At 35.5% G+C, this 14,082-nt stretch overlaps 1 protein-coding gene across 2 annotated transcripts in view; it reads left to right on the top strand.

Moving 5' to 3' along the window:
* msn (serine/threonine-protein kinase msn) overlaps positions 1 to 14,082 on the top strand; it is a 331,183-nt gene that overhangs the window by 272,766 nt on the left and 44,335 nt on the right. The window contains exons 12-16 of one of the 2 annotated variants that reach the window (XM_071599305.1): positions 389 to 609; positions 3,717 to 3,737; positions 7,057 to 7,364; positions 10,145 to 10,188; positions 12,304 to 12,392. In XM_071599305.1, the coding sequence (XP_071455406.1) occupies positions 389 to 609; positions 3,717 to 3,737; positions 7,057 to 7,364; positions 10,145 to 10,188; positions 12,304 to 12,392 (683 nt within the window). The remainder of the gene's footprint in view (positions 1 to 388; positions 610 to 3,716; positions 3,738 to 7,056; positions 7,365 to 10,144; positions 10,189 to 12,303; positions 12,393 to 14,082) is intronic. The other variant, XM_071599306.1, reaches the window with a different exon arrangement.

The following is a 14,082-nucleotide window of genomic DNA, read 5'->3' as shown; positions in this document are numbered from 1 at the left end:
TACAAAAGCCATTAAAACCACTTGGATTAGAATTAAAGCGAGAACATTGTTGTTTACCCACCCACTCGGGTCAATGTTTGGAAATGTCTCGAGGGTGTATGATTTCTCAAATGCTGTGGGCACATCCTCAGTATGGATGTGCATTCGAGCGGGTCAGTTGATTCTTCTCAATGATTTGTGAGGTACCACATCTATCACCCATCTCACTGATTGTGAAGTTCATTAAGTGATAAGAGTTTTGCCTGCGAAAAAATTTGACGTACTGAAATCCATCTCTAATTGGTCACTTCAATAATAATTAAGGGGATGATGAGTTTCTCCTAAAACATGAGTTCAATATTGACAAGATGCGGCTTTTCTGAATGAAATGCTGTTGTTCCTGTTGCAGTTGTTCCTGACCCCCTGCCACCCTCGCGCCCACTGCCCCCACCACCTCGAGAGGACCTCCGTCAGAAGCCCGCTACGCCACCCAGCGGAGGCAGTGGGGGTGCTAATGGTTCAAGCAGCAGCAGTAGTAATATAAACAACAACAACAACAACAATGCACCACTTTCTCATCACCATAGTAACCAGCAACAGCGAAATTCACAAATAGTATTCAAACCTATGGTACGAAAACCGCCTGATGTGAGTGCCAATGTGCATGGCTTCTGCCTTGCTTTTTTTATTTCTCTTTTCCTTTCTTTTCATCATGAATCTCCTATTCCTTTGCTCTGAGACGTTTGGTGTATTTGCTGTTACTTAGAGTGAACTATTTTTTCCATATCGAAGTTATGGCATAATCATGACTGACTCAGCAGGTTTAGAGTTTTTTCATCCCTCATAACTACTCCCAACAAGCCATCATTAATTCTCTATCACCAGCTTCCAAATGCTCATCTCTCTATTCATTATTCACTTCTGGCAATAAACCCAAACTGTTTGCCATCAATATAATTTCTTGAAAAATACTATCCTTGCAATATTGTCTTTAAGGTCATTTACATACCTTTCCATAATTTTCTTCCATATACATTTCATGCAATGTCCATTCACTTTGTCAAATTCAATGATCCTGTTTAATAATTTATGCAAAAGACTTTAACACTTGCAGCTATTTAAGGTGGAGGTGTTTCTCAATAAATAATTTTTAAAAATTAATGTTGCTCCCTGGTCAATTGGTTGGATTTCAGGTGTGTTATTGGGAGGCCCAAAAATAACTTCCATATTTGGCTTTAGGTCATTTAAATGCTCTGCTCTAAGCAGTGGGCCTTCATCCTCGGGTTGCAATTCTTTGGATCAAATCTACCTGCGAAACAATTGCACTACAGAGGGCTTCACTCATAGGAAAGATTAAAAGTTCAGAGCAAAGAAATAGGAAATTGGCATGATAAGTTTCAACTTTATGAATGGCTGGTATTTGCATGAAGCATTAGCCCTACTTTATGGTTTTTTGTATTTTATTTCATGGTAACTTAATAAAATATGCTAGGTTTTGCAAAACATGTTACCAACTTTCAAGAAAAGTTTGTTTGCAAAAGACAGTAATTTCTAAAAAGCAATGCATCAGCACTTGGTTAAGGCCTTGAAGACTATGAAAATCATCTGGAGGGCACTCATAATGATGAAAGTGAGACTATGAAAATAAATTTGTATAAGTCACTGTTTTGTCATCGTGAGAACAGTGCAGCTTAAATTCAGTGCATTCATTTTGTTGTTTTTCCATAATGATTTTTTTATAGGCTAGATGAGAGAGTGTTTTGGCTAGCAATGGCCTTCCATCTATTTGTTGCCCATTTGCAGATGTCCTCCTATACTGTTAATTCATAGTCTCTGATGCCATAATAGTGCGCTGTCACCCTTTCATTGCTTAATAGTTTATCTTTGAGCTCAATTCTACCCCAAAATATTTGTAATGTGTTTTCTGAGACCTTCTATAAATAAAGCAAATGTACATAGAGCAATAAATAAGTATTCCAAGCCCTTATATGCCTGTGCTTACTCTAATTTTGGAGAAATGTATCCTGTAATGCACTTTTTGAAATAATATTTCAATATATGCCCATAAATACAGGGAAACCTTGCTTTTACAAACCCCGAAATTTATACTTTCCCAGGTTTCACTTAATTTTCATCATGCCTTATGAATTTCGGGTCCATTATTATTAATTTTCCTCTCTTTGTCAAACTTCGCATGCCTTAGTCAAAAACTTTGCCAAACAAAACAAAGAAAACTAATCCATTTGAGTGAAGCAAGTGAGCAACAGATGAAGAGGCATTTTGGTGCACAATTGATCTCCTTTTGCTGGGAAATAACATTTCAAGAGTTTTCAGTGCCTGTCATGAAAGCAATGGTTAATTGATTTATTGCATTAGGTCAGTGTACTAAACCTCTCTCCTGGTTCACTGTTTCTTTTCCACAGTTGGGCATAATTTTTGGCAACAAATTCAAAGTGTAAAAAAATCATTCGTCTTGACTTGGAGCTCTTTGAATCCACTTTTGCATTTTTCAAACCGGTCACTATTGTATGGAAGTACTTCCTACCTATATGCATTGGAAAAATTAATTACTAACTTGACAATTAAATGTGCTTAGTGTCTGAGTGAATAGTGAAATGATGTTATGATTTTACAGTTTGATTACTGAATCATGAGAAATATTCATTTAATATAAGTTGTTTTATTGTGAACCCAGGAGATTTCAAAATCCAATTTTTTTTCATTCTTTTTAGTTTTGAAATGACAAGTTTTTTCCCTGTGGAGTATTTTTCCTGAGTCTTAAAGTGTGCCATTCCGATAAGTAAAATTGAATAAAAATCAAATGCTGCTTGGACTTGGATTCGTGGCTTCTAAACTTGATGCTAGACATTTAATTCAAGTTTCAGCATAAATCATCTGGTAGTTTCAAATTCAGTAAAAATGGTTTTAGGCATGCAAATTGCTCATTCCCTTGGCTTAAATTTTCTCGCAAGATTCCCAATTCCTTCCTCCAGAAAAGTGTAGAAGAAGGGTTTCTCTGTACGCTCATTTTAACGAAGCTTTAACTCTTATCACTTCTTTATTTTGCTTTATTGAATGAGTTTTCTGCAAGTGCTGTTTGGTTTTATTGATTCTATTTATAATTTGTTTGCTTTTAAATAAAATACATCAATGAGAAATTTTGCCATTCCTCTTGTAAATGTAGATTATCTTTAACCCTATTAGTGCCAGATGGACAATTCATCAGACCTTGTTGGAAACAAATGTGACTTGGGATTATCTAAAGCCCACATTTAATATGCTATCAATTTTTCTTTCAAAAGTGTGCAATTTCGTATACAATTACTGATAATATTTACTTATCCAGTGGCGTGTGCCCTGATGTTAAAGGGATTAATAAGTTACCATCTATATTTTCAAAATAAATGTCATTGTATAATTTTGTTAATTGTTCTGGGAAATTACTCGTAAATGTCCCTTCCTGCTGAATTACCATCTGTATATTTGAGGCAAAAGTTTTAGCAATCTTTGATTGTGTGCTTCCCTTAGCATTTGCACCATTTTTATCCCTTTAAGTTTATTGTGTCTCTTAGAAAAGATCTATGTGTATTTTTCTATTAACTAGCACTGAAACTGCAAAGAGTCCTTATTTTTAGTGTCACATTTGCATAAGGCATAGATGTGTTCTGTTTAATTTTTATTTGGTTTGCTTCATTTAAGCTTGACCTAATTCTCTCCCTTATTTCATTTATTTAAAGCTCCCACCAAGAAGACCAGAGGTAGGCATTGCTTCTTTCTTGTTGATATTTGGGTGTGATTTTCCTGTAAGGTATGACAACCCAGCTTATCTTTATCACATAATTAGTAATCCCATACTGATAACACAATGCATGTTTGTGTATGGATGCGTGGTTGGATTTTTAGAGTTTGATCATTCAACAGGAGTGATTCACAAGTAATGGTAAGTTTTTATGCTGCTTTTTCAAACGGTCCCATATTTTATCCTCCATTTGTATTTTTGCAAGTTTTCTTTTATCTGTAATGTCATTTATTTGAGACATGGATGACAAAACTTGCAGCTCTTGCTCTGAAAAAATGATAAAAAAAATAGGAAATTTGAATTGTATTTGTTATGATGGATTGTCTTGGATTGCAAAGATGGCTATTTATAATCACCAGTTCATTTTACTATTTTGTATTTACGTCATGTGCCTTCAAAAAAATATTGTTACATGAGTTGATCAATTTCTCTGCACATGATAACTGCTCTGCAATTATCCATTATTAAACTAGTACATTTGGCTGTATTTATTAAAATATTCATTATGTATCATTTTTAGTGTCAAGTATCCACCTTAATTTAAAGCTATTTAAGTTATTAACCATATGTGTATATGTCCACATTAAAGGAGTTTGTTAACCTGTTTCATACCCAAATTAGAACATGCAAGCTATTTCTTTCAAGTAAAGTTGGTCCATGGTGTTATTTATTGTATTTTACCGGGTTGGTTTCTTGCAATGGGTCGAATCCAAAATCAATAATTTTTTTAGATAATTTTCTTATCATAATTCCATCTAGTTTTATCAAATGAGTTTTGAGTAGAATCCAAACTGAATTTCTTATTTTTATAATACTTTGAATCCAGCATTAGTTTTATATTCTTCTCCATGTCCAAATATACATATATATTTTGAATAATTAAAAAGTTAGAGTATCTGATGATATTTTAGGTTGAAAATTTATTTATTATTAAATGCCTTAGGCTATTATTCACTCATTTTCACTTTAATATTCTGCCTTTTGGTGAACATGTAGTACACTTTTTTGCGTGGATATTTACAGTTTTCCAGCTTCAGAATTATCTTTCAATTCCATTAAGATGCTTCTTAGCCAGATGTGCTTGTGGAAGAACAGAAAATCTTAATAAATTTAAAAATGAAATTGCACTGGGGAATTTGCTGGGTCTAAGATGTCCGTACAATCTCGGGGACATTTTAAATTATCTGCATACGTTTCCTGTTTTGCAATTGGTGGAAAAGCCAACCTTTGGCAAACTTGTGGATTATCAGCCCAAGGTGTGACACTGTTCTCATAAAAGTTCCTTAAATGTGTTTGGTAAGTTTTTAAGTATCCCAATCTCGATTTTGTGAGTCCTTTCTGCATTATTTTTGAATTCCAGCAGTCCTGATGTGAGAGTGTTCAAAGGTTGGTGGCATATTTTGCAGTGATAGTATCCAATACTTGGAATCACCCAAAAGGAAATAAAACTCATTAAAATGGTTGTGTTTGCCAAAAATAAACTGAGATAAGAGTTCCTACAAAGCAATTTCAGGTTGTAGGCAGCTTCAATTTATTTATCATAGTAATGAGCCAAATATTATGTAATTAAAGATAAACCATGGTTATATTGCGGTATCAGTTGCGTAGTTGTGTGTGATCTTCATAAGTTTGTGTGTGTAGCATGAACAAATGGGTGGGTATGCAGTGTGATTATATTTTTCTTTGTACTCTCAAGCATCCCCATTTACCCATGTTTTTTTCTCAGATTGTGTATTAACTCCATAATAAGTACATGTCATGGTCAGGCAGGCTTTCTGAGGCTATAAAATGTATATTTTAATGGTGAAGTATCTATTTGATGAATTGCTACTCTAAATGATTTGTTCTCATGCAATACATACATATTGGCTCATGTAATATTTCCCAGTAAAAGCATATCTAACTCTGCAGTTAATCGTTTGATATCAATTTATTATAACCTCAAATTAAAGTCATCTCTGATATCAATGGCGTGCATCGTTTTGGTGAATTAAATAATGAAATTATCTAATCCTTATTACCCAAAGGGATGATGTGAGTCGGGGGGATATCAAAATCTGTGTCAATGTGTTGGCAATTTAGGTGGCATGCATCTGTCATTTTACCATGAGAATAAATATAAAAGGATCACTTTTTTAATGGCAATTTCTTCCGCATTTTCAAGAAACCGAACCTGGCATGATAATATCTTATAATAATCATGTTTATTGAATGCCTATATTACCGTATTTTCCCATCCATAACACGAGAGTTTTCGATACAAAAATGTTCTGATGACTGATAAAATGACGATGCGCATTATGTAATTAAAATTGAAAAAATCCAAACTTAGACATATTTTTACATACACACATCTGATATAGACCTATTTTTATGCACACTATGTATAATTTTTATGTGCATATATATATATATGTACATACAGATGTGAGGCATCTATACACATTCAGGATAACTATGAAGCCCTGGGCACGCAGTTACAAATTCATAAGAATTACAAAGTTCTGCTTGCGCATTATACAAAAGGTGCATGCTATTGATGAGAAAATACAGTATTTGTCAGGAATGTTTTATAGGTTAGAAATTTGGCATTAGAATTTATTACACACGTAAATGCTTACCCTCTCACATCAGAAATAATTCATTTAAAAATTAATAATGATAAATGTGGAAGAAACTACTGTGGACAATCACAACAGAATTTCTATGACCAATGTACAGTACAGATAGGCTACCAGTGCTACCATGAATTCAGTAATTCTCTGAAACGATCTAGCTGGAATCTTAAAGTGTATTCAATAGTGTTTTATCAAATCCCTATTTAATTTCCCAGTGAAATCTAGTCAGTCAATACTCCACACTTTTCAACACACCAACATATATTGGAATCTACCGTGGAAATATTATATTTTTCAAAAATAAAGATCTTCCCAGCGTTAATTTAAACATAAACCAGTCATGAATGGCATAAATTACATTTTCTCCAGACCTCCATCCTGCAATTAATGAGTTTAAAAAATGTAGTGAATCTGGCTGTATAGAGTTTAATACCCCGATAGTTTTGAATATTTTTCATTAAATACTCGATAGAATCTAATAAGTGCCATTTTAATAATAAAAGTAAGTTTGTATAAATAATTATAAAATACCTTGTTGAGTGACGAGAGAGAAGGAGAGGAGGAGACCAAATTGTATATTTGTGTGGGGGGACAAGTGCATCTAAACATTTAAGTATTTAGAGGTCAAGGGTTCCTTCAACTTTTCACGTGCCTTCTCAGGACTTGGACATGCTGGCTGCGCAGCTGAACGAGCTTGGTGTGGGCCATGGGGGTGGGAGCGGAGGAGGGCATGAGAGGGGAGGTGGGGGTCACCAAGAAAGATCGAGGGCCAATGGGAAGGCTGCCGATGTGCCTGTGCCCAGCAGCGTGGTGGTTCCCTCGTCCTCTGGTGCAGGTTTGGTGGGTGGTGCTGGTGGGGCGGTGCCTGCTGTCATCGATGGAGACAGTGACAGTGACGAGGAGGAGGAGGTGGGGCGTGGGGCCCGTAATGATGGAACGCTTCTTGCAAGCGATCCACCGAAACCTCTGTAAGTGTCATAGAAAGAATGATAATGCTGTTTATTGTTTCCCAAAAGAGCCCATGTTTGGGACACATCACATTGATTGCAATCATTGCACACAGACTCAATTCATTGCAATTAAAGTCTTGAATACAAATATACAGTCGCAAGTTAGGAAAACAGTAAACAGGAGCAGTAACAGCACGTATAAGAATAAACTTATTTATCTACATATAATGGCATGAATTCATCCATGGTATTGATGTTTGTACAGGAACTGATAAAGTTAATATATAGCCTTTAGGGTTACTATTTGAGTTTTTCCCGGGAAAGTAGTTGAATGGTTATAGTTTTTAGGGCCTTCGAGGTGAGACTAAAAAATTGCATTGGCCCAAATTCAGCTGAACCTTCTGCCCTGAAATTGCGACCAAAAAACTCAATTGTTAACCTTAGGTTAACAGTTAATTTTTTTGCTGTTGCGACCAGCATAAGATTGGGAGAACAATGGGCTTCAGTTAACTTATACTTACCTGCTGAATGTAGTTTTATGTTCAGTAAATGTTCATTTTCATTGTGTAATTGATTTCATGTTGCTTAAAGTTGAAATTTGTCCTTATTGTAAGTCATTGTAGTCATGCACAGATCCTGTGTTGGTCCCAATTAGTCTGGGTAGGAAAATTTATGTCAAAAGTCTATGGGGTATACCCAAGGGCTGTTTAATTAAGAGTGATCATATTTTTTATTTGCATAATTTATTTTGCAAAAGTTTTATTTTGTGTTATTGTTAGCATAAAATTTTATGTAGTTGTGTTACAAGCTGAATTAATTTGACTTCAGTATTTCATCAGTAGCAGCCATTGTAAGTTGAAACAAGTTAATTTTTCGTATGCTGCTTCTGTTGATGAAAAACAGTTTCCACCAAGGTGTTTCTTGCCTTTGGGGAACAGGAAAACATCACTCTCTGCGGGGTCTTGCTGATACAAAGGATGATGAATACACTTAGTATTGGTTTACGTCAGGTAATCACTATTTCGTGGAACTCACCATGCACAAAGATGTCTGTTGTGCAATTTTTCTGTTGGCAATGTGTTGGGGGCACCCAATGTGATTTTTCCCATTTATGATTGTGCTCTTAGCTGTCGCTCACAATGGAAGCATCGCTGTTAATGTTTATGTGCATTAGAACAGTGACCAGAAGTTTGTTTCAGCCTTCCTTTGCTATTGTGTCTTCTCTTGAAACATTCAAAACCGCATTCTAGCAATGCTATGGGAGAACAGACTTTTCCTAGCCTCTCGTGGTATTACACAGGCCTCAGCTGAGGATTTGATCATGCCAAAGCAAACAGCATGTTGCAAAGAGTTGCTTCAAATTGCTATGACTGCTGCTGAGGAAATACTAAACTAAAACCAATACAAGTTGTAACTTAAATAAAATTACACATTATGCTAACAATATGAGATCAAATTACATTTTTGTGAGGCCCAGCATGGGGGAAAAGCAATGATCATTCCATATTGAATAGCCCTCTTATGTAGCTAGCTTGGAAAATGTCACTAATTCATTTTGAATATTTTTTAAATTTACTGAGGTAATGGAGGTACTAGTTAACAGAAATAATTCGATTAGCAGCAGAGGGAAATCTTGATATAATAAGAGATCCCTAAAGTGAAATTACTGGCTGTGATGGACTAGCATTATTAACTCTAGTGATTTTGTAATCCTTTATCAGCTAATTCTTTAAGCTTTTGAGATACCATTGTCATTACTGTGAGTATTTTACATGATGAGTATAAGGATATCAGTGAGGAGGAACCATTGTTAACTATCATTGAAATTGCCATTATTTTTTGTCACTTACTTTGTAATCTTAGTTTAATCATCCAAAATTAGAATTAATAATGTCAACATATTCAGCTGCTATTGGTTATTGCTAGCTTATCCCTGTTGCCAAAATAAATCTTAAATGGCATAATCTGTAATGTTCAGGATTTCAAAATCTTTTTCCAAGCTATGATGGCACCACTGTCGAACTTAAAAGATGTCCCTCCTAAATTAAATGGGCCTCAAAAACATGAGAGCATGTATACCTGAAAATGATGAATGTCTAGGCTTGATATGGTGATAAAAGTGGCCTTGGCAATAATAGCATTTGGTCCCAATATTATGATTTCTGTGTTTTTACTGATGTTAACTCCCTCCATATAAGCACCACTATAGTTTCAATATGTGTTCCATGCTTTCCATTATTTTTACACTTAAATCAGAAGGCAATAAACTCGACTCTGGACTATACTTTTTATGAATAATATTGTCATTTAATGCTGCAATTGTTACATCTAGGTTCATCTGTGAAACTCAAGGATAATTACGGGTATGATCCAATCTATATGTAAATTGCTAACTATTTTTCCATCATAATCATATTACTTTTTTGACATTTTAAAGCAAAATGGCAATGTATTTAATTGTACTCATCAATTGTCACTACAGGCAGATTTTGCATTTAAACTTGTGAGTCACTTTTCAAATTGTTTTATAAGTGATAAATTTAGTTAGTTTGTAAGATTTTGACAATATAAATTCCTTGCAACAATTTTTACCTCTGCAATCAAACAAGGATGGTCTCTATTTTTTTTCTCAAATATGATTAATTATGCAGCTATTTCATTCTAGATTTACAATAATGTTATTATCATGTTTACATTACAGGCATTATGGTGGAGAGTTAATTTGGAAAATATCATTTTAATGCTTTTAGTGAATTCATCATGTGCATAATTTTGATGTCCTTATTTTCTATTTACAGTCCATTGGATAACAGCCAAGGTCAAACCATGGTTATACATGAAGGTAGGTTGCAAAATAGTTGTTTGCCCAGTGAAAATATACATGCATTTAATTTTTTCCTAATGTGTTCAGCATTACATTCATGTTACCCTGATGCTAATGACTGTAATTTTACTGTTTCTATGGTAAAGTGGAACGCTGCTTATTTATATTAGTATGTTCCCAAGAGACTTATTTTTGTTGTTGTTAAAATTTTGTGAAATGAGCCCAAAACTGATTTGCTCCATTCAATGAATTGGGTAATAATGATTATATTTAAATCTCTACTGCATTTACAGGGTGAAATAATCAAGGTGGGAAAGCGAATCATTTTATTGGTTTTTTAATAATTTAATGTGGTTACATGAAGCCATATCAAAGTCTTAAAACCATTTACTTGTGATCTCATATTCCCTGGCTCCTGTGCTGGCCACTAATTTCACGCCCAAGAAAAACTCATGTCAAGCTTGTCAACTTCCCTCAGCCACAGAATGTCTTTATGTTATATAAATGAATGTGTAGGTAAGGTGAAAACTTCTCGACCTCACACAGAGATGGCGTTCCGATGGGCGGAAAATTTATGATTCCTGCTTGGGAGCACGTGTTATTAGTTTGAAAGACAAGCTTCAACTTGTTCTCTTTAGTGGTTTGTTTGAAAATAAATTGTTGCAGTAGACATTTTCTTGTTTTTCGTTAAAATGGAAAAACTTGAATTTTTTGCGGCCATGAAATTAGCTGAGTTTCAAACGTGGTTGCTCATCTCCTGAAGATGAAGCTCCTGACGGATGGCCAGAAACCACAACCACATCAGAAACCATTAAAAGGTGCACGATATCGTGTTGGAGGATAGGCGAGTGAAGGTGAGCGAGATAGCTGAGGATGTGGGGACATTGGAAGAAAGGGTGCGAAACATCTAGCTCAAAGAATTAGTGAAGGGAAAGCTCTGCTCAAGGTGGGTGCTGCATAAGCCAAATGCCGATCAAAAAGCAAATGTGCAAACGATTTGGGCAGCATTGTTTGGACCAAGTCAAGAGGGAACTGACCGATTTTGTGTGGCAATTTGTCACCATGGACGAGAGATTGGTCCACCCAATTGGTCCACACCAGAAACAAAACAGCAGTTGAAGCAGTGGGTGGAAGCCGGTGGTTAAGCACCAAAGAAAGCGAAGTCGATTGCATCTGCTGGAAAGGTCATGGTCAATGTGTTTTGGAATGTGGAAGGGATCCTGTTATTTGATGACCTTGAAAAAGGCAGAACAATTATGGGCCAATACTACTCCAACCTTCTTGTCTAGCTGGATGCCAAAATTTGCAAGAAATGGTCACACTTGAAGGCAGGAAAATGCACCTGCTCACAAAGGTGCATTGGGAAAACTACAGGATTTGCATGGCTATCCCCCATATTCTCCTGATTTAGCACCCTCAGACTTCCATCTATTCCCAAATTTGAAGAAATTTCTTTCTAGGAAGCGCTGTGTGTCCAGTGAAGAAGTTGAGAGAGCGGTAGATGGATATTTTCTCAGCCTTACAGACTCTCACTTCTGGGGAGGAATGCTGACGTTGGAGAAACGCAGGACCAAGTGTGTTTAAGTCATGGGAGATAATGCAGAAAAATAAAATCATTCTGTAACCAGAAATTGCAGTCTTTCATTGTCAGGCCGCAAACTTTTCACCTTACCCTCATATAGGAATAACTATGATAAGAAAAATAAACTAATGCAAGCACTAATTTTTTTCACTTGTTAGAAGCTATGAAGGTAGTTAGGAGTTACTACTCTCCCTCCACCAAAGGCCCACTGCCATCTTCCCCTGTCCAGATTATTTTTTGACTTTTGAAGTAAAAGTAGTTACCTGAGTAAGTAGATAAAATGAATGCCAGGAACTTTATCCTGCCAACACTAGTGTGTCAAATTATTATATACAGGTCAGGAGAGGGACACTGATGGAATTTCATGAAATTAACATGAGGATTGTCTTGTATACACTGTAAACATAACCAATTTCATTCAAGAAAAAGATTACTTACGTAGTTTCAAATAGATCATTGTTGTTAGCACTTGATGTCTTGTAGTGGTCATTGCTTGTTTAATATGCTCATAGAGCGATTCTGTCTGTATCCTTCCCTGGGCGGTGGTGCAGGTCCTTCATCCAGTGGTGCTCCGAACAGACCACTCCCCCCAACGCCAGACGAGGAGGAAAGTGGCGAGAGGACATTGGTGATGAAAAGGGTGAGTGATGATTGGTCAATTTTCACACCTGTGCTTCTTATCTTTTCACCGCTGTGCACTTCACCATCTTTGTGATGCATTGCTGCCGTGTCAATGATTCATTCCACATTCCACCACATTAGAAGACATTCCAATTACATTCCATCATCTTGCATTTAATGTAATCATTTATTTTTGTTTTTCAGTCATATTAATTATGTTGTTTATTGATTATTTTCTCTTTTTTAATATTTTAATTCATGGAATTTCCATTCTCTCATTTTTCAAAAATATTATTTATTATGTAATTGATGACAATTTGTTTATACCCTGGGGAAAATTATGGAGTCATTGAAAAATCTGTATTTAATGTGAAAAAAAGAAAAGTATAAACATGTCTGCATGCAAGTATAGTTATGGCAGTTCTTCAAACAAAGGGTTGATCATTTGAGGGACATGATCAAGAAGTTTCATGTACCTATAATATAAAATATTTGCTTAATTTTCTGTCACTTAAATTGCCAAAGAAAACTTTACTCTGCACATTTATCTTCACTTGCTACGTATGAATACTTGCTTAAAAAAATTTAGTTTTAAGGAATTGTTTTATTTCTCAAAATGAGGATAGATTGGGATCATGTTTATTTGGGGCGTAGGAAATGTGAATCAGATTTTCTGAGAGAACTTTTGTGTATCTGGTCATCAACTAATGAATTGATTTAGTCTATTAATTTTCTTCTCTAGTAGAAAGTAGGCCAGTATTTTAAGCATAAAGTAGAAAAAAAATATTTAGCAGGAAACCTAGTAGATTAGCAGCACAATTATGGATTTAAATTTGAACTTATGAATGTTTCCTGTCCCTTATAAGGCAATTAATAGTGGCTCCAAAAGAGGTAAATGATTAGGAAGAATGAGAAATTTGATCTTGAATTTTATTTTGATGTATCTCTTGTGTTGACTACTTTTGGTAAATGACAGTAGTTATATTTTTATTTGTACTAATTGTATTTTCATATTTTTATCACCTTTGGATTGGGATTGTTTATTTAGTGCTCTTTCTCTTTTTCTTTCCCATTACTTTAATTTATAATATTTTAAAAATTACACTGGATTACTTGCTAGGGATTTGGTGGTGGGTAGACATGTTGAGGCCTCACTGGCTCATAATTGCACAGTAAACACATTGACACATTCATTGATTCCATTGATACATTTCAATAGAGTAGCACTGTTTACGCTTATACATGTTCTGTGAAGGTGGCTGTAGTGCCCTTCCCTTACGCCAGAGTCACATACTGTGAAACAAGCTACCCCAGCTCTGTCTATAGTTCCATAACAAACATCACAGGTGGTATTATTGGCTTGTGCAGAGATCTCTTCAGCCTCTGGTTAGAAAAAGCTTGCTATCTTAGTGCTTCATTTGTTATCATTGTGTGTTTCAAGATGCATTACCCACATTGCATTGCACTGGTAGTTGGCATCATTTGAATTTTCAAATATGGCAAGATGTTAGACATAAGATGATGTTTGCAGTAACTTCTTCAACACTGTTGAACACACACAACATGTAGGGGGAAAGTGAGCCCGATAGCCAATGGGATGGGAGTGTGGGTGGGAACGGAGGGAGGTCGTTGGTTGGTATGGGGTGGCACCTGAGAGGGAACAAACGAGGAAGAGAGAGGCGCCTGCATTTTGCAATTTGGAATGTGAA

The sequence above is a fragment of the Hetaerina americana genome, unplaced genomic scaffold (assembly GCF_022747635.1).
Source record: "Hetaerina americana unplaced genomic scaffold, ioHetAmer1.1.p SCAF_11, whole genome shotgun sequence".
In the NCBI taxonomy this organism is placed as follows: domain Eukaryota; kingdom Metazoa; phylum Arthropoda; class Insecta; order Odonata; family Calopterygidae; genus Hetaerina; species Hetaerina americana.
This window is presented reverse-complemented; position numbering and strand designations above follow the sequence as displayed.